The sequence below is a fragment of the Cynoglossus semilaevis genome, chromosome 16, assembly GCF_000523025.1.
Source record: "Cynoglossus semilaevis isolate Cse_v1.0 chromosome 16, Cse_v1.0, whole genome shotgun sequence".
In the NCBI taxonomy this organism is placed as follows: Eukaryota; Metazoa; Chordata; class Actinopteri; order Pleuronectiformes; family Cynoglossidae; genus Cynoglossus; species Cynoglossus semilaevis.
This window is the reverse complement of record NC_024322.1, coordinates 2,326,422-2,350,077: the sequence shown is the minus strand read 5'-3', so window position 1 is coordinate 2,350,077 and position 23,656 is coordinate 2,326,422. Positions and strand designations below refer to the sequence as shown.

The 23,656-nt window shown below is 41.2% G+C and overlaps 1 protein-coding gene across 6 annotated transcripts in view; it reads left to right on the top strand.

Annotated features, from left to right (window-relative positions):
* dgkg (diacylglycerol kinase, gamma) overlaps window positions 1–23,656 on the top strand; it is a 77,371-nt gene that overhangs the window by 51,040 nt on the left and 2,675 nt on the right. For all 6 annotated transcript variants that reach the window (XM_025063534.1, XM_025063536.1, XM_008327966.3 and 3 more), the window contains 4 exons: window positions 6,813–6,903; window positions 8,011–8,212; window positions 21,923–22,043; window positions 23,290–23,350. In XM_025063534.1, coding sequence (XP_024919302.1) covers window positions 6,813–6,903; window positions 8,011–8,212; window positions 21,923–22,043; window positions 23,290–23,350 — 475 coding nt within the window. The remainder of the gene's footprint in view (window positions 1–6,812; window positions 6,904–8,010; window positions 8,213–21,922; window positions 22,044–23,289; window positions 23,351–23,656) is intronic.

Here is a 23,656-nt window from a genome sequence, read left to right as displayed (position 1 = left end):
CTCTGGAGTTGTATTTAGCAGCTCTGATTAAACACTAAACAATTTTTGTGCCGGGTCCACGTGAATGGAAGATCCGGCGGTGCGTCGCAGCTTAACTCAGTTTTTTAATAACGACCTATGACGAGTCCTGGAGGATCTCGTCTCTGGTTCTAAAAAATTTCTGACAGACCTACATAAGCAGTAAAGCTTTGTGTTAGGTGTTAACATCATGGAGCCGAGGTGAATTAAAGGGAACATATTATGCTACTTTCGTGCAAATTGCTATGGTTTTGGTGTTGGCTACATGCTGTGGTCAAAGGATTAAACTAAGAATGAACAAAGGTGGTGCACAGCTGGAACCTTTACACTTCTGGTCTGAAGGGACTTCTTTGATAGGAGTACTTCTATATGGTAATGACTACTCCGCCCATCTCTGCGTGCTTCGCCCACCTCTTTGTAGATAACAAATATGAAGAATAGAAGTCAAGGAAACCCCAAATTTCGTTTGATACCACGCAGTCCCCCAACCACGCTAGCATCGCTACGTCTTATTCACACACCGTTACAACAGTAGGAATCACTGCATGGGCTGTGATTGGTCAGTTTCAGATATGACCTCTGACACGCTCAGTAGACCAGTATTCTTCGACTGTTGTGCTTTTCTCCGCTCCATCAACGAACCCTCCCTTTAATAACACCAGCCCACGACGTTAGCATTTCTCAGGAAGCCAACACTAGCTGGTTGTTCTTCTCTGGGGTTTTTTTTTTTTTGGTCTTCAGGACTTCCACAGAGCAGCAGACACATGACGGACAGCTGCAACTGTTTCATTGTAGCCTGACGGATGTTTTGGCAGCACGTACGTCACCCACTCAGAGAACAGGGCTGTGGATGTGAAAAGGAGGAGTAAGTGTGGAGATTGGTGGACAGTTTTCGTCTTCTCCAAGCCTGGGCAGATCATTAATCACCTTTGACCCCGGTTAGAGGGGCCCCGGGGCCACAGGCAGCACCCGCCTCAGTGCTCCAGTGTCCTCCGCCTGTCAATCACACTCCCACATTGTCTTTGTGAGTCAGTAACACGGCCCCCCCTCTTGTTTGTTCTGTTGGACGTCTGTCTGACTGCCGACACCTGGGACAGTGGGTCTTCACAGAGGATCTAATGGTCAGAGACCTGCAGGAGTCCACAGGCCAGGTGTTAATGACTTCTCACTTGAGGACAATGGCTGTCATTCAGGGTGTGTGAACGTGGGAGTGTGTGTGAAGGAAGGAGGAGCTGCTTTTAGAAACACGGAGACAAATTGTCTCCTTTCTTTTTGAGACTTAACCTGCCAACAGCACCATGTTCTTTCATTAACAAACCACTGTCGAAGCGTGAACACATTTGTAGTCCAATTAATTACATTTTTTAAAAAATCCCTTCTTTATGTATTGCATAGACCAGGCGTGGGCTAAACTAAGGCCCGGGGGCCGGATGTGGCCCGTTCAGTTTTTTAATTCGACGCACCAAACTTTTCCAAGTTATATAATTTATTTATATTATCATATACTATACTATACGTCTGCCTTTTCCCTGCAATACCCAGGTTTCCCCAGTAGATGGCGTAGAAAATTATAAAAGCTTTTTAGCATTTTTGCACGACTTTTACATGTCATTTATCTTAGTTCACACGAACGCTCCATCTATCTGCTCCTGACCCCCCCCGTTTAATTTCAGGTCAATTGTTGTCCGCGAGTCAGAAAGTTTGCCCCCTGCTGGCATAGACCAATCCAAATCAGAGACAAACAACAGACAGACAGCGTTTAGGGGACACAGATGATTGGATTCTTACATGTTAATCTGTGAGCAGTGGGTGCTGAAAATGGGATCCTGTTTAGAGGAAAAATACACAGTAACGCATGAGGAAGCCATGTCACCTACATGTATCCAACAGTTGAGCTTAGAATTTTTATATAAAAGAAATCATTTCAAAAATTGCTATAGTTTGGCACACTGGGGACAGCATTACATTTTTTTCTTCATTGAAATCAGTTTTTGTTCCTCTTATATCACTTAATGTGGACGCCGCCCGTTAGCGTTTGACATAAGCTGCGTTAGGCCCCGTAGTCTGCTGTATGAGAGTGGGCCAGTGAAACTCAGCACCTGAGTGGATAAGCAGGGATCAAGTGTCAGCACATTTGTGACCTCTGTTCCCAAACACTGCAGGCGCTGTGGTTTCTCCCCTGCAGTTGTTCCTCGGCACAACATCTTAATGTTGTTGTTGTTGTTGTTGTTGTTTTTTTTTCCCCCTTTGTTTCTTAGCCACACTGAGGCCGTGTGACTCTGTCCACTTTTATTTTTTTATTTATAGACAAACCCAACAAAAAGGCATTTCCTGTTTGAAGGGGTTTTTCTTTAAAATCATTCGCTGCAGTTTGATCAACATAGGGACAGATGATTTGTCTGGGGTGCCAAACATGCGGCCCGTGGGCCAAACCCGGTCCGCTTGGGGTTTCATTCTGGCCCGATTGATGAATTCTGAAAATGAAATAATACACATAACACTTTATGTTCAGGAAATGTTTTGTAAAATTATATTTCACTAAATATGAAGATTTAGCTAACGGGGAAACTTTTTGTTATTTATTTGTTATTTATGAACCAGAATGAGTTTGACACCCCGTCCTAAAAGATTCGACACATAAGATAGTGGTAGAACATGATTAGAATATTATTGCCTCTAATAAGAGGCTGTAATCTATTAATTCCCATCACATTTTAATGCAATATTTTACATAGAGTGAGCTGAGGTGATTCTATTTTGTTTATGGTTTTATCAATGAATATTCATGTATGTGAGCCTGGACAACAGAAATGCTTATTTTTCATCTATGTTTATATGACTTATATATGACGATTTACATGATTTTTCTAAACTCACTGTGGAATTACTGCAATTGTATTTAACTTTTTTGAGTTTTGACTTTTTTTTAAGACTTTTTTTTTTAGCTTTGAATCCTGTCTTCTGGTCTGTTTCGGGCTAACTGGTCAGCTCCGGTGTTCATGCTGGCAGCCAGATGTTTTGCATTGTGGTAATACCATAGGCACACACTTCATGGGCTGTTTACTTTACTGTTTACTGATCACAATGGTAGACCTGTGTTCAGATTTACTAACATTTTATATAAACCGTGGCTTTGGGCAAATAGGCCAAAACTAAACTAAATTTCATGGTAAAATTGCATATGTCACATCTTACCTAATGTTATTTTACCTAACCATCATAGCGTGAAATCTTTTTTTTTTTTATAAGTTTGAGTTGAGGTATTTCCGAGGCCATCTTTTCATCAAGATGCTCAGTAATGACTAAAATCCACGAAAAAGCTGAATGCTCTCTTACACTCGCTGCTAATATTTTTCTTGACATTTTTACATTTTGATTATCCCTTCTGCTATTTGTCTTTTTCTTCCAACAATTTACAGAAGTTTTATTATATTTATTAATGATGATTTTATACTTAATACATAGAAAATTGATCAATTTTGTACCAAATCTTGTAATATATATAATATATATAATATATATATAATAATATATTAAAGGTATACCCACATTTATTATTATATTTTCTCCGAGACCTGCTTTAAAATAAACATATACACATGGTCAAAATACAAAAGGTTATTTTTAAACACATTTTCATGATTAAAACACATAATTCTAGCTTTTTAGTAGAATATCTTTTTTCAGCTCTAATCTCTAACAGTCGACTTCTCTTAACAGTATCCATTCTAGGGGGGAAAAAAAACCCAAACAATTTCTTTAATCATCCATTAAATCCATTACAATTCCTGTGCCAGTTATTGCCCCAGGGTTCTGTTTTTAGCCTTTGGATCTAAAAACCTGATCAGGAAAATGCTGTTGCCCAGTTGACAAAGAGTCCCATCTGCCTTTTAGATCCATTTTGTTCCACAGGTTTTTTTGGGAGGAACAGGGAAATAATGGAATTAGAGGCTTATCCAAGCAAAGTGTGTCCCTGTTGCACTCTGTTCATCAGAGAAGAGGGAGGGGGGAAAAAATGACGAGTTAATTGCATTTTTTTTTTTTTCACAGCGTGTCTCAAGGGGAGGCAGCGTAATGAGGTTTGGCGGCTCCGCTCGCTCAGAGTCACAGCTCTGACTAATGGTGATCTCAAATATGCTCATAATCCTCTGATCTGACTGCAGACTAGGTTTCAGAGGAGGGATTACGGTGGAAGACAGAGAACGAGGGACAGGAAGACAATTAGCGGGGAACTGTCGACAAGTATCGAGCCTTCAGACGTTTCCTTTACGCCCGCTGATAAATTAACAATAATTACACAGATTTACTGTACCGTAATGGCATGTGCCACGTGTTGCCTCTCAAATCAAGTCCAACTTTTCGAAAAGGAAGGAAGTTCCTTAAATAACCACCTTAGTTTACATGTGTCAAACCAAAGGCCCGGGGGCCAAATGTGGCCCGCTGAGCTGTTTTGTGTGGGAGCTTGAGAAGAATTTAAATTTTAAAAGTTGTTTTTTGAGATATTATTCTAAAATATTCTCAGATTATCTTTAAGAAAAAAAAAGGAAATGGATATGACTGGATTTTCTTTGAATGAAGTAAATTAGTGAAAAATAAAGTACATTTTTTCACTGCGGCCCGGCACCAAATGACCTATGGACTGGTACTGGTCCGCGGACCACAGGTTGGGGACCTCTGATCTATACAGTCTTCCATTTACAACCTGCCCTAGTTCCTTAAGAAGTGAACAGATCAAGCCGTAATTTACATAAGATACTTGAAGGTAACTCAATAAGACTTAAAACTTTTTAAATATCACCTTCTTCTACGTGTTAAAGGATGGCTGTAAGGAAACACGAGTTAGCAAAGAATAGCGTAAATAACTTCTTCTTTTTTTTTTCATTTCAGTTGGCCAAAAATCAATTTAGAATTAATCCACAAAAAGATCCAAAAAAAAAAAAACTAAAAGTAAAGTTAGTTTGCGGAGCTCAATGGGGAGGCGAGAAATTAGTCTTCGTAGATAGGTGAATGTATTGTACCACGTCAAAGAACCATGACAGAGATATCATCTAAAACAGCGGTCTCCAACCTTGTTTGTACCAAGGAAAAAGGTCGGTCGGTATCAGCCGTTACTGCGGACCGGTAACACCGCGCCATCGTTGAAGGATCGATACATTTTCAAAATAAAACATCTTTCAGTCTTTATTCCGTTAGCATCAGAGTCTGAATGAGCTGCTAGACCGTGGCCCACTTTGTCCCGGTACCAAACGACGTACGGACCGCAGGTTTGGAACCCCTGTTCTCAGTGACGCATTAGGGCCCCATACAAGGGCCACAACTGGGGCAGCACCCCCGTCATTGAACATCCCGGATTCACGTCTTGTATTTGTATTTGACGTCATCCTGGCTGACAGGCTCGGTGCCTCTCCACCCACATGACACAGAGCTGTTGTGTCAATAGCGGTGTTGTCACTACCAGCAGATGTCAGTGAACCTGCTGTCAGATCATCAAATACCGACGGTGTTGCTCCGTCAAACATCATCCACAGCCGGATCAAACCAGACTGAGGCTCACATGAGGGAAGGTGACCTTAATTCTCTTTAACCTCGACTCACGTCAACCTGATCACCTCTGAGCGTGGGCTTCATGTTGGAGGGCTTCCCCATTACTGTGTGGGTTACATTACATTTGTATCCAATTAGACTGGACAGTTGTCCCTCTGCAACCCAACACAAAATTATGATTCGCCGTTAGCTATCAAAAACGGCCAAAACGCACAGCAGAACCTACCGACTGCTCCGGGAAGAACTCTGCTAAACCCGGCAAAATCTAAGCCACCGACCAACTCCTAACACGACAGCAGAGAACATACTGCGCATGCGCTACACCGTGGTGCGTTCATGGCACCCTGGAAAATGTAGTAAACAAAAGAAGAGTCATTTCAGAAACAAAGTTTGAAATACAGTAACACAAAAAGAAAAAACGATATAACAGGTAACATTATTATTTATCTTTAATCACTTTGTTTTAATGTATTTCTTGTCGGTTTAACGTACAAAAAGTTCAAGTTCAATTATAGCAAATTATATATAGCAAACCAGCGAATAATTGCTTTGAACAATTGTAATTTCAATAAAAAATCAAAATAATTGTGAATATTAAATTAATAATAATAATAATAAATGATTTTATTTTATATTATATCTTTGCAAAGTAGTACTGTGTAACTCCAAGTGGTTGCGCTGTAATCTAGCTGAAATCGATCCGTTTTGACCTCAGAGTAGCACTCTTTCGTGCTGTTAGCAGGCAAGCTGAAAGCCCCAGACGCCTTAGAAAAGTGTTTTTTAAAATGGTACACTTCCAGTGTCGAATGTTGGGAATCAATATCTCTGCACCAAGGACGATATTTATGTCATCGCAAAAAGAAATTACTCTCAAAGCAACAAGGTTTGGACGGCGATATCAGCGACATTTACAGTAAACATTTACAGTAAACGTCTGGTGTAAGAGCACCAGTCGTTTTTGCTTTGATGAAAACTCAGGTAACAACAGTACGACCTGTTTAAACACATTGTTCTTCGGCTTATTTATGTGTGGGTTTTGGTATCTGCACCATGTGTTGACCTGTGACCTCGGCGCCGTCATCGTCACTGGTTGTACTCAGTTGTCAGTTTCTGACAAATCTAGACCCGAGGGAGGGGGAGAGATTAAATATGTTGGACCCAAAACGCATCGTTCCATCAAGTCAAGAAGTGTTCTTGTAATGTTTTTAAGACAAAAATGATGTCTTCAATTTTTCCCTTTGTCCTCTCAGAATGAAGAACAAGCTCTGGTACTTTGAGTTTGGAACCACTGAGACCATATCTGCCACCTGCAAGAAGCTCAACGAATGCATAGAAGTGGAGGTGAGTGAAGGTCTCACTTGACGTTAAACCTAAGGTTCCTAAGCACAGACCACATCCAGAGTCACACCTTTAACTTCTACCTTCAAGATCATGACTTTGTCTGAGGCTTCTATATTCTGCTATAGCGCTGCGTTTAGACCATGTGTGTCAAACTCAAGGCCCGGGGGGCCAAAAGCGGCCCACCTAGCTGTTTTGTGTGGCCCTTTTTTATTAACCCCTTCATTACAACAGGAATAGAAGATCATGACTATTACAGTATTTTAGAGCGTGCTTCAAGATCATGACTTTGTCTGAGGCTCTGTTTACACATACAGGCCTGGCATAGGTACTACATGGACTGGAGTTTTTTTCTATTTTGTGCCGGGCGCTCTATATGCAGGGCCTACTGCAGACATATTGTATCATATTGTCGTCATGTAAACATGGCCTGAACGGGGCTTATGTTTTCCCTCACATTTACATGCATATGATACAGGGAGAAAAAAAAAGCAAATATTTCTGTAAAATCCTAATAAATATGTATCAATTATCAGACTTTTCTATCATCATGGTTCATATTGTGAATAAAGTAAACGGTGTCTCTAATGTTAAAGGCCTGGTCATGTCCCCGTGGCTCCGCAGTGAAGTTGAGCTTTTATTCAGTAACATCCATGACTCAGCTCCCGCTCTGTCATTGAGAATTTCTCTTGGTTCTGCTTTTAATTATGTTTTGAATCCAGATGAGGACAGAAACGGTGAACTTCAGAGAAAGGCCAAAAGTGGCAGATGGTGTTGTTTTATATGGGTTCATTTTTTTTATGCTCTGATGTTTAGACATCAGCTAACTTACTGCTCGGTTTTATTGCCGTTAATAAACACGGAGCTGCAAACTTGGCTCCTGCACAAGCTCTGCATCAGGGCACAGATAAATCTCCGGGTCGTAAAAATCAGCGCTACATAAAATGAGGAATTATATTTTACTCGGCGAGACAATAACTAAGGCTTTGTTGTTAAACGTAACAGCTGCGTTATCTTCCGTGTAAATCTTTCTGTTAACAGAACCTCTTACTATGCTCTCGTCAATTAGTATCCATTGTCTGGCGCCGTGATCCTCGATTTCTGTTGCAGTGCGATGGAATCATCCTGGACCTCAGCAACACCTCCTTAGAGGGCATCGCTGTGCTCAACATTCCCAGCATGCACGGCGGCTCCAACCTGTGGGGCGAGACCAAGAAGAGGAGAAACTACAGCCGCATGAGCAAAAAGGTTCCAGACAGGATGCCAGCGAGCACGGTCACCGATGCCAAAGAGCTCAAGTTCTGCATGCAAGGTAGGCGTGGCTGCCAGAATAAACTTTCAGGGAAGGTATTCAGACATACTTGAGTCGCAGGTTAGTATGTGAGTGGTGAAGTAACACCTCTCTTTTTTTTTTCCCCCTTACTGTCTGGAACAAAAAAGGTGCATAATTCAGAGATACGGTCAGACTAAGTTAAGGTCAGCAAAAAGTGTGCACCAATGGAAACATCTTTGCTCCTCCCACTTTTATGTTTTTATTATAGGAAATGATGTTTCATCCTTGAGAAGTCATAAAGTGCAGAAATGACTGGGAGGAAAACAAGCTCTTCCTTTATACTTTTTTTAAGGTCTTTTACATGCAGGTCACACTTTTCAGTGATTTTTTTTTTTTTTTTTTTTTTTGTGTCACTACTGTCTTTGTGGTTGCAAGTCACATGCTGACACGCAGGAGGCTCCATCAAGTATGTGGTTCCTCTGGGGCTCAAACCCAGGACCTTGTGTGTGTAAGACAGATGTGTAAGGCAGGTGTGATAACAGATACGCCACACGAATGGTTTCACCTTCTAATATAAGACAGGAAATGTCAGGCGGACAGCGTCGTTTGCCATGGTGTATTGAAGCTTCTGAGTTTTCTGGATTGAATTTCAAATACAATGAATGTCAGGCGGACAGCGTCGTTTGCCACAGTATGAAGCTTCTGAGTTTCTGGATTGAATAAGACGCCAATTTTATTTATGGTGACAACATTTTCACAGTTACTCCAAAACATGTACAAAAACACATGCTGACCTACTTGGGCAACCTGCAGTTTTTTTTTCTTAAACAGATGGCCATGTACATGTCCTATATACAGTCTTTGGTCAAGAACCACAAATAGCCAGGTAATGTGCCACTCTGTCCACAGGGGGTCCTCCGTTTACGTCAGAGGTCTGGGCAACCTGCAGATACTGTACAGAACAAAAAAAAAAAAACCAAAGTACCTACGTCACTCACCTACACCGACGCGGCCGCCACGTCATGTTCTGGGACAAACAAACCACACGAACTAAAGAGAGCGAATGTAGCGCAATCGGGGGGGGGAAATGTCGCCAACTGGTTCCCATGGGAACTGGTCAGCGACTATACGTCCCGACGGTTAACATCATTGAGAATTAGAATCTCCCATCAACGATTGGCCGGGGGTCTCTATTAATTCATTAAATATAGAATATAATTCTGCTATTAAACCGGTATTGTAGTCAAAGAGTCTAACGAGGTTCGCAATCAGCCTCTGCAGGACATCTGACTCGGCAGCGCTGCCTTGATTTTTTTGGCAGCGGTGTTAAGGGTTTGAACTGAAACCAACTCCCGCCCCCGTCCACCCCCACGGCCATAACTGATTCATGATTGATTTTAAGGTTTAATCAAGATTTATAATCACGTAATTAGAAGTCGCAGCAGAAGACCAACACTTAAACACCTTCCTAAATTCCCCACAGGATATCTATTCTTTTCCCGGTCAGTCAAAGGTCAGTGCATTTGTCACATCTGTCCGCTGCTTCTGCCTCTGCTCGTGTTTCCTTTTAAAAAAGTTTGTGTTACATACCGTGTTTAAAAAAAAAAAAAAAAACAAGTTTGTGTTACATACCGTGTTCCACAGGCATGAGGAGTTGGCCCCCAAACGGACATTTATCAGACAGAAGTATTTGGGACGATGGCTTTTTTTGGAGACAAACCCACCCAAGATTATAATTCATGTCGCAGGGTGTACGGCCTTTAAAGGTACCCCGTACAGTAGCAGGCCGGGTGGAGCTAGCAGCCCCGCTTCCTGTTATCTGAGGTGGTGGTGAGTCAGTTGCGCAGTTGCTCAGCGGCCTTTTGACCTGCAGCTCATTTCGACGTATCCTTTAATGTGCTATTATGATAATGGTATCTTAAGTTAGAAGGAGTCATGAAAAGACTTAATGTTAGGTCGTACACTTTCGCATTTCTGGCCTTTTTCAATTCATACCTACTGACGCACTACAACTGTCAGTTGCTTGACGAGCAATTATTGAAATGGCAGTGGAGAGATAAAAGGGGGAAATGATTTGACTTAATCTGTTGTAATTATGCTAACACATATGTTTCAAACTCAAGGCCCGGGGGCCAAATGCGGCCCGCCGAGCCGTCTTGTGTGGCCCACGGGAGCTTAGTAAAGTCCATGCAGCAGAGTTCCTTAACCTTACCCTTTTTTATTACACAGCAATGGACGATATCTGTAGAAACATTGTATTAGTCTGTGTCCCACTGCGGCCCGGTACCAAATGACCTATGGACTGGTACTGGCCCGCAGACCGTGGGTTGATGACCCTCGATCTATACAGTCTTCCAGTTACAACCGGCCCTTCAAGGGGAACTGTATTGATGATGTGGCCCCCTGGTGGAAATGAGTTTGACACCGCTGTGCTAACGCTTTGGCTGTAAATCAGTGGAGATTGACTGTTGGTCTTCTCCCCTGTGCCTCCATGGGTCAGCTGACCAAGTCAGGACCAGTAAGGTCGGTTGTTACCGGGATGGAGGGGAGTTCACGCCGTCCTCGTGTTTACCTCGATTTACTTAACGGTCACCTTCTGCTTTACGTCGGAACTTTTTGCCCGACAAAAACGGTCACCTTCTGCTTTACGTCGGAACCCAACAAAAAAAGAAAATTCCCGCACTAGCTCTGTGCCGTGCGCAGGTAACCATGGTTACCGGGATAGCGTGTGCTGTTTACACGGAGATCAGATAAAGTTAAAGTCAGCCCGGCCTGACTAATAGCTTATTTTAAGATTAGAAACGTAAATAAAATTGTACATGACCCACGTAGGCTGGCACGGAAGACGGCATTAAATATGTGGTTCCAGTGGGGCTCAAACCCAGGACCCTCTGTGTGTAAGGCATGCTAACCGCTACACTATGGAACGTCTTTGGAACACTATAAGAGACCGCGTATACCGCATAGAAACGTTAAAGGACATTTAACGTGACGTGAATAACGTTGTATTTTGCCAGGAAACGACTTTTATTAAATGTCACATTTTTTCTTTTCTGTTATGAAACGGGCAAAATCTACGCAAACGTTCCCAAGGAAATACCTACTATAGATAGTTTCAACCTTTATTTGAGAAAAGATGGATTCCGTCAGTCAGTCAGGAAAAAGTCAAACCAATTGGCCGACCAACTTAGTATTTCATTATACGTCAGGAGGTTTAGTGTCAACTGGTTCTCGCCGTAGTCCGACTCACTCTTTGCCTTCGCTGTGTCTCTCTGCATCTGTGCCGACTGAAGTAGACCTTGTTTCCATGGAGATCTCAGGACCGGAGCCAAGGAGAGACTGACGCAAGAGAACGGGGACGTATGAAACAAAGTGCAGGAAGAAGAAGAAGCGTGTGACATAAACAAAATTCTTCTTGGCCCCCCCTTTTTTTTTTCTCCGCAATTCCAGTTGTGGATCAACGTTGACAAGTTATTTGGCATGTACGTTCAATTCAACACTTGAAGTCGAGCAGCACAGCGCTGGACTTTCTTACTGGTCTAATGGCCTGCCGAGCTGAGCAGGACACAGATGTCCAGTTACATCATGAGGGGGAAAAAATGTCTCTCATTTGAAAACTCCATTTCAGAAAAGACAAATTGTATTAAATACTCTTTTGACGTGGGATAGACAGATGTCCAAAAGGTGTGCCTGGCCTGTGGTGTCTGTCCATTTTTTTATTTTAAATTTATATTCTAAATTTAAATTCATTTCTCTCCGACATGTCCATCTAACAATGTCCGTTGCATCAACGCATAAGTGCTGTACAACGTTTGCATTTTTTTTACGCCTCGGTAAGACCTGTATTTTTAATGGTGTGGTCAAGCAAACGTTTAGCAGTTGCTTTATGTATCTTTATATATATGGGTTTGGTTTTGTTTTTGACTCATGGGCCACAATTGTCCTAAAATTGAACACGGGGGGCGGGTCAGGAGCAGAACTAAGGTAAATGACATGAAAAATTCATGCATAAAGGCTAAAAGGCTAAAATGCTTTTTATCATTTTCTACACCATCTATTGGGGAAACATGGGTATTTCAGGGAAAAGGCAGAAGTATAATGATAATATAAATAAATTATATCATTTAGAAATGTTTGGCGGGCCGGATTAAAAAGCTGAACGGGCCACATCGGGTCCCCGGGCCTTAGTTTGCCCATGCCTGTGTTAACTCTTCAAACTTTTATTTGAACAAATTTGATTTTAAAAAAAACTAAAATCCCCACTTGACCCTTAAAGACGGCTTTAGAAATCAGTGAAATGGTAAATCCATAAAAAGGGTCTTCTTTTTTTTTTTTTTTTTTTTCCAGGCTGAAAAAAAATGCATCTTTGAGTTTCGCAAACACAGATATTCTCCACATGTTTGAACACGTAGGCGGTGGAATCTTTTGGTTCGTCCCTGTGGGTTTGACTCTCATTAAATTAGCATCTCTTGCTAACGCTATTTAGAGACAGGACTCAGGGACAAGTGCTCCAGTTTCAGGCAGACGCTGTGTTAGATGTGTGTGTGTGTGTTGTTTTTTTATTTTAGTGCGTGTGTTAATGCCTGCCTGCATCTTTATAGCGCCACTAATTGTTTGTGGCAGTTGCTTTTTCTTGCGCAATAAAGCCGAGCTTTTAAATCTGTTTGCTGCATCAAGTTAGTCCAATGAGCGTCAGCTTCGGCTTCGGCCAGAGACGGTGAAAGGAGCCCAGCGCTCCTCTGACCTCAGCGCTGAAACTTTAACACTCTGAGTCACTGCTGGCGCTCTGCTTTTGTTTAGAGCGGGGACAGTGATGACAGCAGAGGCAGGCACACAAAGACGATCTCTCTAACATCTCAATTCAAATGTTCAACAAACCTGCAGAGAACAAAAACCAAAAAAAAAAAAAAAAACGGATATCCAATTTTTTTTTTTTACTTTTGTCAGTATCTGAAAAAGGTGACTGAAAGCACTTCCTGTTAAAACTCCAGATGATGATAGCACCGCTAACTGTGTTCTCCTGACATATTCATCAGTCAGTGATGAATATGTAAGAACTGAAATTCGTGTCCTCGTCCTGGATGTTGACAATTTAAAAAATGTTCATTAAGAAAATAGGTTGTATCGAAATTATGCAAATAACGTGAAACTTTCTTTCTCTATTGTCCCAATTACAGTCTGGAGCAACATTGACAACAAAGATTAACGAAATAATTTTAATGCAGGGGTGTCAAACATACGGCCCGCAGGCCAAAACCGGCCCGCTTGGGGTTTCAATCCGGCCCGTTTAATTATTTTTGAAAACTTTTGAAAAATACACAATCACTCCAGGTTCAGGATATGTTTTGTAAAATTATATTTCATTATAAGTCATTTAACAAAATATATTATAATCACATATAATTAAGATTCATCGAATATACTTGTACTTCTTAGCATGAAAACAAAGGGGAAAACATGGACTTTGTTGTTATTTATACGTAATTATGTTGTAATTGTACTAGTCCGGCCCAACCCCTGAATAAAATATTTAAGTTATACCTTTGAGATACTTCTCTGACCTGGGATTGTATGACCCACAACTGTTGCTCTTCGAGTGATTTCTGTGAAAACCCTGCTGGTGGTTTGTGTAAAAAAAAAAAATCCAAAATAAGGGCATCACCTTAAACCACTGGTTTGGTCCTCCTCCACTCTTATCTCCGAACCATCCGTCCCCTCCCATCTTCATATCCTCCTCGCTCCTGGATCTGATTTCCTCAACTTCCTCTGCTAGATTTAACTGGAAGTGATGCGCAGGAATAACAAAAGTCGATACGGTCTGTGGGAATGAGAGAAGCTCGAGACTTCAAGGGTCAGGAGTCAGTTTGTACTGTTAAAAATTCAAACTACCTTATGTCAGATATATATATTTGTCTGTTTTAGTGACGCTGCTAACACATGAGTGTAGCTATGAATTATTAAAGGAATCCAAATAGCAAAAAAAACAAAAATATTTTGTGTCCACAAAAAAAGGAAGTTACTAAGTTACTAAATATTAAGTCTTTCTATAACTTTGGTAACATTTTTACTACCATTTTCGGATCCAAAGTCTCACACTATGTAGCTGGCAATTTGGACATGAAAGCAAATGGACCATTTTGTCATTGTCAACAGCAAATTAAAAAACAAGTTACAAGTCAAAATGTCCTGTTGAAGGGCCGGTTTTAAATGGAAGACTGTATAGATCAGGGGTCCCCAACCCCTGGTTCGTGGACCAGTACCAGTCCATAGGTCATTTGGTATCGGCCGGCAGTGGGACATAGTGAAAAATTGTGCTTAATTTTTTTCTAATTGACTTCATTCAAAGAGAATATTTTAAAATAAAAGTTATTCAGACTTTGATACAAACAGACCAGAGTCTGGTATAGATGTAGCTCCTCCATAACAGACAAATACATGTTTTATGCAATTGATTATTATTTATTCAAGCAACAAATATAGTTCATTGCTGTGTAATAAAAAAAAATTTCATAGGTTGATAAACTCTGCTGCATGGACTTTGTTTTTATTATAAAGTTCTTTTAAACCCCCCGCGGCCCAAAAAAAATGGCTTGGCGGGCCGCATTTGGCCCCCGAGCCTCAAGTTTGACACGTATGCTCTCCTCTGTTATAAGCATGAATCTGACTGTTAGATAATCCAACTTGAGCAAATATAAATTCATACGCCAGTATATCTTCTTGACATGATTATTAGGTTAAAAAGTTTCTGCGGGGAACCAGAATTTAAAAAAAGAAGAGGCAGATTATTCTCCCCTTCCTCCTCCTCCTCCTCCTCCTCTGTGAAACACTGTGTTCTCTCACTCGGCAGCCGCACCGACCATGTGTTGTGTTTTGTTGTTATTTTGGACTGTATCGTAGTAACAAAGTGTTCTTTGTCACATGGCCAAGTGCTCTACCACGTACCTTTCCCTGTGTTTGGTGAGCCGTAGTTCCTCTTGACCATCTGCCATGACTCTTACCTCCCCATGACAGTACAGACTGGCTGTGGAGGAAGAGGACGAGGACGAGGAGGAGGAGGCAGTGCACGGCTAGCGGGAGGCAGAGTGGGAGGAGGAAGGATGCACAAATATGCCCTGTTGATAATTATAGCCCTCAACACCTCAAGCTGATGCACAATGAAAACTGCACTTACTTCTCTGGGGGAAGAGCTTTAATAATTCTACTTTCAGTCTCTAATTGAACACTCTGCTTGTTATAAATAACTTCGCACGGCGTTTGATAAAAGAGAGGAAAAAAAACGGCTTTGGTCTGGCTATTGTTGTCGTGAAAGACGGCGTACCACAAGCAGCGTGTTTTATATATATATATATATGAATGTGTATTGCGATAGGTAATGAAGTTATAGTTGGTGAAAAAGTCCGAGAGCTGAAATGCAGCTATAAAATATATTTTAAAGTTAAGATAGAAATAGCAAAAGGTTTACAAAAACATTGGGTATGTTGGTAACTAGCTAAGGGCAAACTAAGGCCCGGGGGCCGGATGCGGCCCATTCAGCGTTTTAGTCCGGCCCGCAACATTTTTCCAAATGATATAATTTATTTATATTATCATTATACTTCTGCCTTTTTTTTCCTGCAATACCCACGTTCCCCCAATAGATGGTGTAGAAAATGCTAAAAGCATTGTAGCATTTTAGCCTTTATGCATGACTTTTCCATCTCAGTTCACACCAACGCTCCATCTACCTACTCCTGACCCGGCCCCCGGGCCTTGAGTTTGACAAATATGACCTAGAAGGAGAGGAGATGTTTGAACTCTGATCCAAGAGGCTTCAGTTCGGCATTTAAACATTAGCATCAATGAGCAGAGAGTGAAGGGTTGGTGGACATAATGGAGAGATGCTGGGTTGATTTCTTGCATTTTTAAGGAAACCAAATGAGTAACAGGGCCACGGGCATTGGAGGTGGTTTCAAAGTGTGCCACCGTGTCAGTGTTAGATCGTCAAGGCCAGCGAAGGCCTATTTATCATGAACATTTCTAAAAGAATACAGCCTCCTTTGTTCTCATCGTCTCATGGTTCCATCCAGGTGAATATACTCCAGTTTTGTATCCAATCTTATTTCAGTTCCATGTTGCCAGGGGGGAAAAAAAATCTGCCCTTCAGAAAAAGTAGAGCTGGTGCTGGGAGCCTCAAATGAATGAGTTTCATTGACCAATCAGATTTTGAGCTGGCAACGCCTAGGCGTAGAGTAATGTTGGCAATTTGAGGGATTTGATTGGATGCATTGATAGGAAGTTGCACGTGGAAAATTAAGTTTTCTTCACGTCTGAAGAACGCCTGACGAAGATGAAAATATCACAACTCAGCATAACAAAGAGCCATTTGGACATTGGTTGAGTAGAGGTAGAGAGATGAATATGTTAGACAAGCAAGATAAAAAGAGGAAGAGCCCAGTGAAGGTTTATGGATGGATTGCGTGTTGATAGTCGGTGTTATCGTCGAGGAGTCAGGAAGTCTGTTTTAATCTGGCTCTAATTAACGCAATCCTTCCGGAGAAACTTTGGACTTTTTCCCCTCACTTGTGAAGACTTTTATTGCCTTCGCAGCAGATAAACAGGAACTGACGGGAACATTATTGTGCTTTAATCCGACTGTATAAACTCCATAATATCTGATCACCACCCTGAGATGATGACATGTTGCCCAGGATGGTTTATCAGGACGTTTAGCTTAGCTAGGTGTACGGACAGTGTGATGTGTTTTACAGGCCTGGCCACGTTCCATATCAGTCTGTAAGTGAAAATGTCTGGTGCAGTAAACACAGACTGTTGATCAGCTTAAAAAATGTCAACAAGAATTGAATTGAAAAAATCAATAATGTCCTGAGATTTTTTTTTTTAATTTTTTTTTTTTTAAAAAGATAATGTTTTGAAAGTGTATATTAGGTATATTACAAATTGAACAGAATTGATTTTCATTGCATTAAAAACAGCCTTCTAGGAACTCTTTGCATTTATAAAAGCTAAAATTGTGCCACGGTGTTAAACGATGAATAATACTGTGCCCAGCAGGGGCATTATAAAAAAAAAAAACAACCCCATATCTGCACAGTGGTAGCACTTCTCACTTGGTGAAGCAAATGCCATCGCGTCCCACAATGCAGTGCGGCTGTGGCGTTATGTAAGAGGCTGTTCTGGTGTCTATTCTTAGCTCTACCTCAGTCAGAAGTAACAGTGGTGTTTGCCTGTGAGTGAAAAGGCACAGAAATGTGATGAGGCGGAGAATCACGGCTGTGGTGAGGCAGCAGAAGCCGCAGCACAGCAGCAGCTCAGCAGCAGCAGCAGCAGCAGCACAGCAGTGGGTCAGTCTGCCTCCAGGCTCCCACACTGGGACACGGCCACGGCGACGTGACCATATATGGTGCCGGGAGGAAGTAGAGGTGAATGGGTGGGGGTGTGAAGAAGAAGAAGAATAAGAAGGTGATTCTGTTTTAAATATAATATTTAAAGGCCTGTACTTTCCTAAAACAGAACAGTTCTGTCCTGCGTTTTTCACGGACGTCCCTTTTTTTTTTTTTTTTTTTTTTAAATTCAACTGCAGAACCGACTGCATCATATGGAGCAATGACGGACCGCTTCCATATTTTTATATATTTACATCCAGCTGTCGGTTTAATTCCCATCTGTCGTGTGTCCAGAATTCCTCTTGGTCCAGGTCCTCTAACTCTCCCAGATTTCGTCCTAATTGCTGCTCAATCCTATTATCACGAATTCCTGGAAATCTCTGCGGAGGCATAAAGGAAGGGGGGGGTCTTGTAAATCTCATGCTCTTGTCACGCAGTCGATGTGCTCGGGGTAGAGGGGTGGTTCTGGGTTTTTCTTTCGAGAATTTCAAACATTTGTTTGTTTATGTTATTGTTTATTTCTATACATTTTAAACCAAGGCATTTTTGTCAGTTTTTACACAAAAAATACAGGGAATTAGCTTGAATTAAGCTTAGCCTAGCATCTTTGTATCTATTGTTTGAGCTAGTTTTTTTTAAGGGTCAACCTTAAAGGGTCAATTTGGGTTGTTTTTTTTGTTTTTTTTTTGGTTTGAATTACCAGTAGAGGCTACAAAAACTTCAAACTGACACTTTGGTGATCCTAAAAAAAAAATGAGACTGTGATAGGACGTCCATCTTTTACATACAGTCAGTAGATACGGCCAACACCAGTCCAAGAAATCCAACTCCAAATGTTCCTTCTTTTATTATTATCATGGAAGCCTTTGAAAAGATTGTCAACGTTGCGATTTTGCACAGAATTATTTGGTCACTGTCGGATCATCAAAATAACAAAATACAAGATTAATTAGTGTGTGGCTGCTCACAACTGTCAAAGTGACATTAGCTTACAGTTAGACTCTACTGATATCATCACGCGTCATGAGGTCACTTTATTAAAACGTCATAGCTTATGATCCACTGCGTCAGACAGTCTGTTAAAAAAAAAAAATATCATCACGCGTCATGAGGTCACTTTTTGTAACGTTATAGCTCATGATCCACTGCGCTCCCCGAGCGTCAGGCAGTCTGTTAAAGAAAAATAACGCATCGTTTTAAAAATGAAAAATTATGCGGATTGTCAACTTGCATCAGTTTACTTTTCCAGCTCAGAGCGCAGACCCACGTCACTTTCCTGTTTGTTTTGCCAAGAAAAGCCAGCAGGGCGAGTCTTTGTGACGCTCCGGAGTTTGTAACTTTGTTTGCAGTGCGAGAGGCAGACGGACAGGCGATCCGTCTGTAGCTTCAGTCACAACAGGCAGAGCTGCCAGTGCGTGCTTGTCAGGGCTGGATGAAGGACAAAGAGCCTCAGGGTGATTGGATGGTTTGACCAGTTCTTGTGTTAGAACTGCAGACATGTCTCAAATAGATTATTTGTCCTCATATTTATCTAGATATCGTAACCCGTTTTTTTTTTTTTTTGTCCCTTCAACGTCGGAAACATGCAGTCACCTTAAGTAAAGAAAAAACACCTTTTTGACTCGGAGCTGGAAAAAAAAACAAATATTTGAATCCTCTTGTATTTTAAAATGCATCTCAAACAGATGCATAGCATCGTTGTTTTCTTTGACAGATCAAATATTTAGCTAAATGAATGTGCTCATTTTTTTTGGTCAGACTTTACGCTTCAACTCCCAAGATATTTCAAAGTGAAAATTCATACTTTTTGCTTTATTAAATTTCCTTTTTATCAAAGCAATCATCAAATAATGAGAGGTAAAAGCGGATGCCCCCAAAGCACACCAATCAGGGCTCAGCACGCTAGCCGCTGTGAACTCCGCTGGTCTTTTTTGGGTGAACTTTTTGAAATAGAACAAAGTAAGGACTCATTTTATTTTAAGTCTCCTCTCTGCCTCCCTCAGTACGATACAGTTTCCGGTTTCCAGAATTCACCCTGCATTTTAAAGAAACACATGGAGGTTGTTTTTCCTTCCCTTATGTTTGATGACCAGTAACTAGTGTTACCTACATAGTCTGCATTGTGTAGTTGGCTAAATTAGTTAGCTGACAGCTGTACACTAACATAGCTCACCAGGGTAACTAGACGTCCTGTTTTCCCCCTCAGACATGTTTTTTTTTTTCTAGGCTTGGAAATTGCGTCCGGTCAGGATTTTAGAGTCTTCCATCGCAGTTCTCCTCTCAAACTAGTTAGGCTACTATCTTACTGGCCTGTTCACTTGCATTTGGGCTGATGGATCAAACTGAATTCGCAAAATTATTCGAAAATGATCTTTCTTCAATTCCTGCCACTATATCATTGTTCTCTTCGACTAAACAGGACAAGATTTGAATCAATTATGAGCTCATTTAAACTAGAAGGTAATTACATTTTATTACATGAATTTTTTGTGAGATTTTTTGTTTCGTGTTGATATATGTGCCGTGGCTCAAAAAAGATTGGGAAACAATGCTCTAAAAGTCCTGTTTTTGATTTTATATTTATCTCGATACATTGGTAGGAGACACTCAATGTTTTGTGATTATGACCTTCTTGATGAACACGTAGTATTTTCACTCAGCAGGGGGTTTGATGGGAAGAAAATAAAAGGCCATTAGAACCGTATTTCATCGAGGTACTACTACGAGAGTTGAATTTTTTTCCTTTCACACCTCATTTTAACCCGCCCAAAGACTCACTTTAGTCACTAAGTCATCAAATCTTTGCGATTTAATCGTCATTAGTCCCTGTCACCAAATCTGGTGGAAATGTGGTTCATTAGTGCGGGGTTTTCGAGCTTTCGCATTAGCACGTTCATGGAGTGGATGGTGCTTCAGCGCCTCACATACTGTATTATCACACAGACCGTGGAATGAACCCTCTCACTCACAACCAATCTCACACAAACGTTTTTTTTATTTTTAATCTGTCAAATCACATAAGCCACTAAAAAGCACCACCGTTACATTACATCAGGTCACCAGAGCTCAGGGGCGCCGTCTCAAAAACCCCATGTCACCCATGACTGTCGGACATGAAGTGAAAATGAAAACTCCATCTTTTTTGTTTTTTTCTGGTTTCATTTTCAAAAGTGTCCAGAAATGTACATTTTTTAAGTTCCGCTGTAGACATTCTAATACAAATATTTTCATATTTTCATCCTACACTCGGAGGGATGTTGAACAGACATGAGTATGTACGTTAACTCCAGGCTAGTCTGGGTGTTTCGTCTATCTAAACTATGAGTGTTATGATGGGATCCACTGCTCTAGTGTTGCTGAAGGGCCCAACTTCCAACCACACCAAGTACAAATATTGGACACGCCCTCAGGCATATGATTATGAACTCATACATAACGTTTAATGCCACATCATAAAACACTATCTCACATCTACGTCAATTCTAATGCCACATCATAAAACACTATCTCACGTCTACGTCAGGTGTTTACCTTTGAATTATAGCATCACCTAAAAGTCCTAGCTCCCGCTCGTTCTAACTAGCGGTGGTGGATTTGGTTCTTCGTAGTGACCTGGGTCACTTGAGTCAATTCATTCAGTGTTCTGACTCAAGAAGAAGAAGATCCATCTTGTTTAACATTAGGGACATTTTCAGAAAACAACCTCAACTTTGACATTGATAACCACAAAGATAAAAAAAAACCGCTGTAAGGACTCTTGTCTGTTATATAATACTCCTAACAATAATACAACTAGAATTTGTCGTTGTTTTGTCACTGGTTACCCACTACTAACAAATGTAATATTTATCATCATCGTTATCATCAATACTACAATACTCCTTCTTCCCTAGTATCCAATACTGTATTTACAGTCCCATCCAGAACATAATATAATCAAAGGTGGAAATTAATGAATTACATTTACTCATGTTACTGTAATTGAGTAGTTCTTGTGAGTAATATGTACTTTTTTTTAAGTAGTTTTGGACTAGGTAATTTCACTTTTACTTAAGTACACTCAAGTATTTTACTTCACGACATTGGAAAATAACTAATTACTGAGTAATTACCGAGCTTGGATTGGTTTGAATTTTTGATTAAACACAACTATTTGCAGACTGGATTGGTGACTCGTCCCCTTCTCGCATCAAGTAACTCAAAGTAACTAAGTAACTATTACTCAAGTGGATTTTTAGATTGATACTTTTACTTGATTACAATTCAAGCAAGTAAAGATACTTTTACTTCATTACTTCTTTTTCCTCTTTTTCCACCTCTGAAAGTAATCGTAACCACCACAACTTTTGTCTTCTGTTCTGTGCAGACTTCAGTGACCAGCTCCTGGAGGTGGTGGGTCTGGAAGGAGCCATAGAAATGGGTCAGATCTACACTGGACTGAAGAGCGCAGGCCGCCGGCTGGCTCAGTGTGCCAGTGTCACCATCAGGTCTGGACGTCCCTCTTACATCACCTCACCCTCTCTCCCCCCCCGATCTGTGCTTCTGTGTTTCCCACCATCGTCCCTCTGACTGTTTTCACCACTGTTCTCTACCAGCGCTATCAAATATGTATTCATGCATCTCCAGGCTGAGACCCACCACGGTCTCCAAACAACAACACGTATGTTCCCAGTGAATTATTGACAGCAGGTCAATGTCACGCTCCGGTGGAGTGAAGCGGAGAAATGACTCACGAGCGCCGGGTGACGTCCGTATCTGGGGAAAAAAAAAAATATCAGAGTGAATTCCACTCTCAAACCTGAGTTTTTAAGCTGCTTGTTTGGTTTTTTCTTACTAAGAAAATGCCTTTTTATTCCGTTCGTCATCTCTTTGGTCTTTATAACGTCAGCACGACAAAACTGAATGTTGAAATAGGTTCTATTGGACGCTTTTCATGTTGAAGTAGCGCTGTTTGGACAAATGTGCGAGAATCGCACTTCAAGATAATGGAGGTGCTCTTTAAAGAGCAGCAGTCACTTCGCACGCCAGTGGTTCAAACATTGGAAAATTTTGTAAAAATAGATGTCCATAACTATTATTATTATTATTAGAAAAAACACAAGTTAATGTGATTTTTTTTTTTTTTTTTACTTATTTACCAGTTAAACTAATATTTTCAGGAGTTCCCTTTAAGGAATCTAGGAGGTTATGTTATGTATATATAAACGTATATTGTAATTTTTCAACAAATGCCATACATTCAGTATATATTATATACATATATATATATATTATGTATAATATTAAAATATAATATAAAAGATATAATATATACTGAATGTTACAATCTGAATTCCGTCACATTAAACTTCATCATGTGACTTTTATAATCTGCCCTGTCACTGGCTCATTTTCTGTAGCCACAGATGCCTGCGTTAGGGACCTAAACCAACTCAGACCGTGTATGTGTGTGCGTTCGCGTACAGTTTGTGTGTGTGTGTATACAGTAAACGTGTGTGTGTGTACACTGAGTTGTTTAAAGAGCCGGGGGGGGGGGGGTCTGTCTGGGAACTGGTCCCATGGGAACAAAAGCCCCAGTGTGTGCAGCTCAGCGCAGCGACAGTGTGAACAGGCCTGTCGTGCCTCTGACATATCTGTGTGTGTGTGATCTGACCTCCGACACCTGCGACCCCGCCCCTCCAGCCCGATCACCCCTCTCTCTCTCTCTCTCTCTCTTATTTCCGTCCCCAACAGGACGTCCCGGCGGCTGCCCATGCAGATAGACGGTGAGCCGTGGATGCAGCCTCCCTGCACGGTGAGACTGAAAACACTGAGTGAAACACCTCCGTGCACCTGACACCTGTGCACTGTGACACGCACCAACACAGAGTTCTGGTGACTTTGTATGAGCCCAGAAAGACAGAGTAACAAGCTACTGTGAGTGTGTGTCTGTGTGTATGTGTGTGTGTGTGTGTGTGTGTTGAACACACAGTTTTCTTGCCTAAGGGGGGTTTGTGCCCTGTTGTAACCCCGGGAGCTAGTGTTTTTAATGGCAGCAGAAAATAAAAGTGCAGTCAGTGTGAGAGAGGAGGCAGCTGTAAACCTGATTTATGGCTCCTTG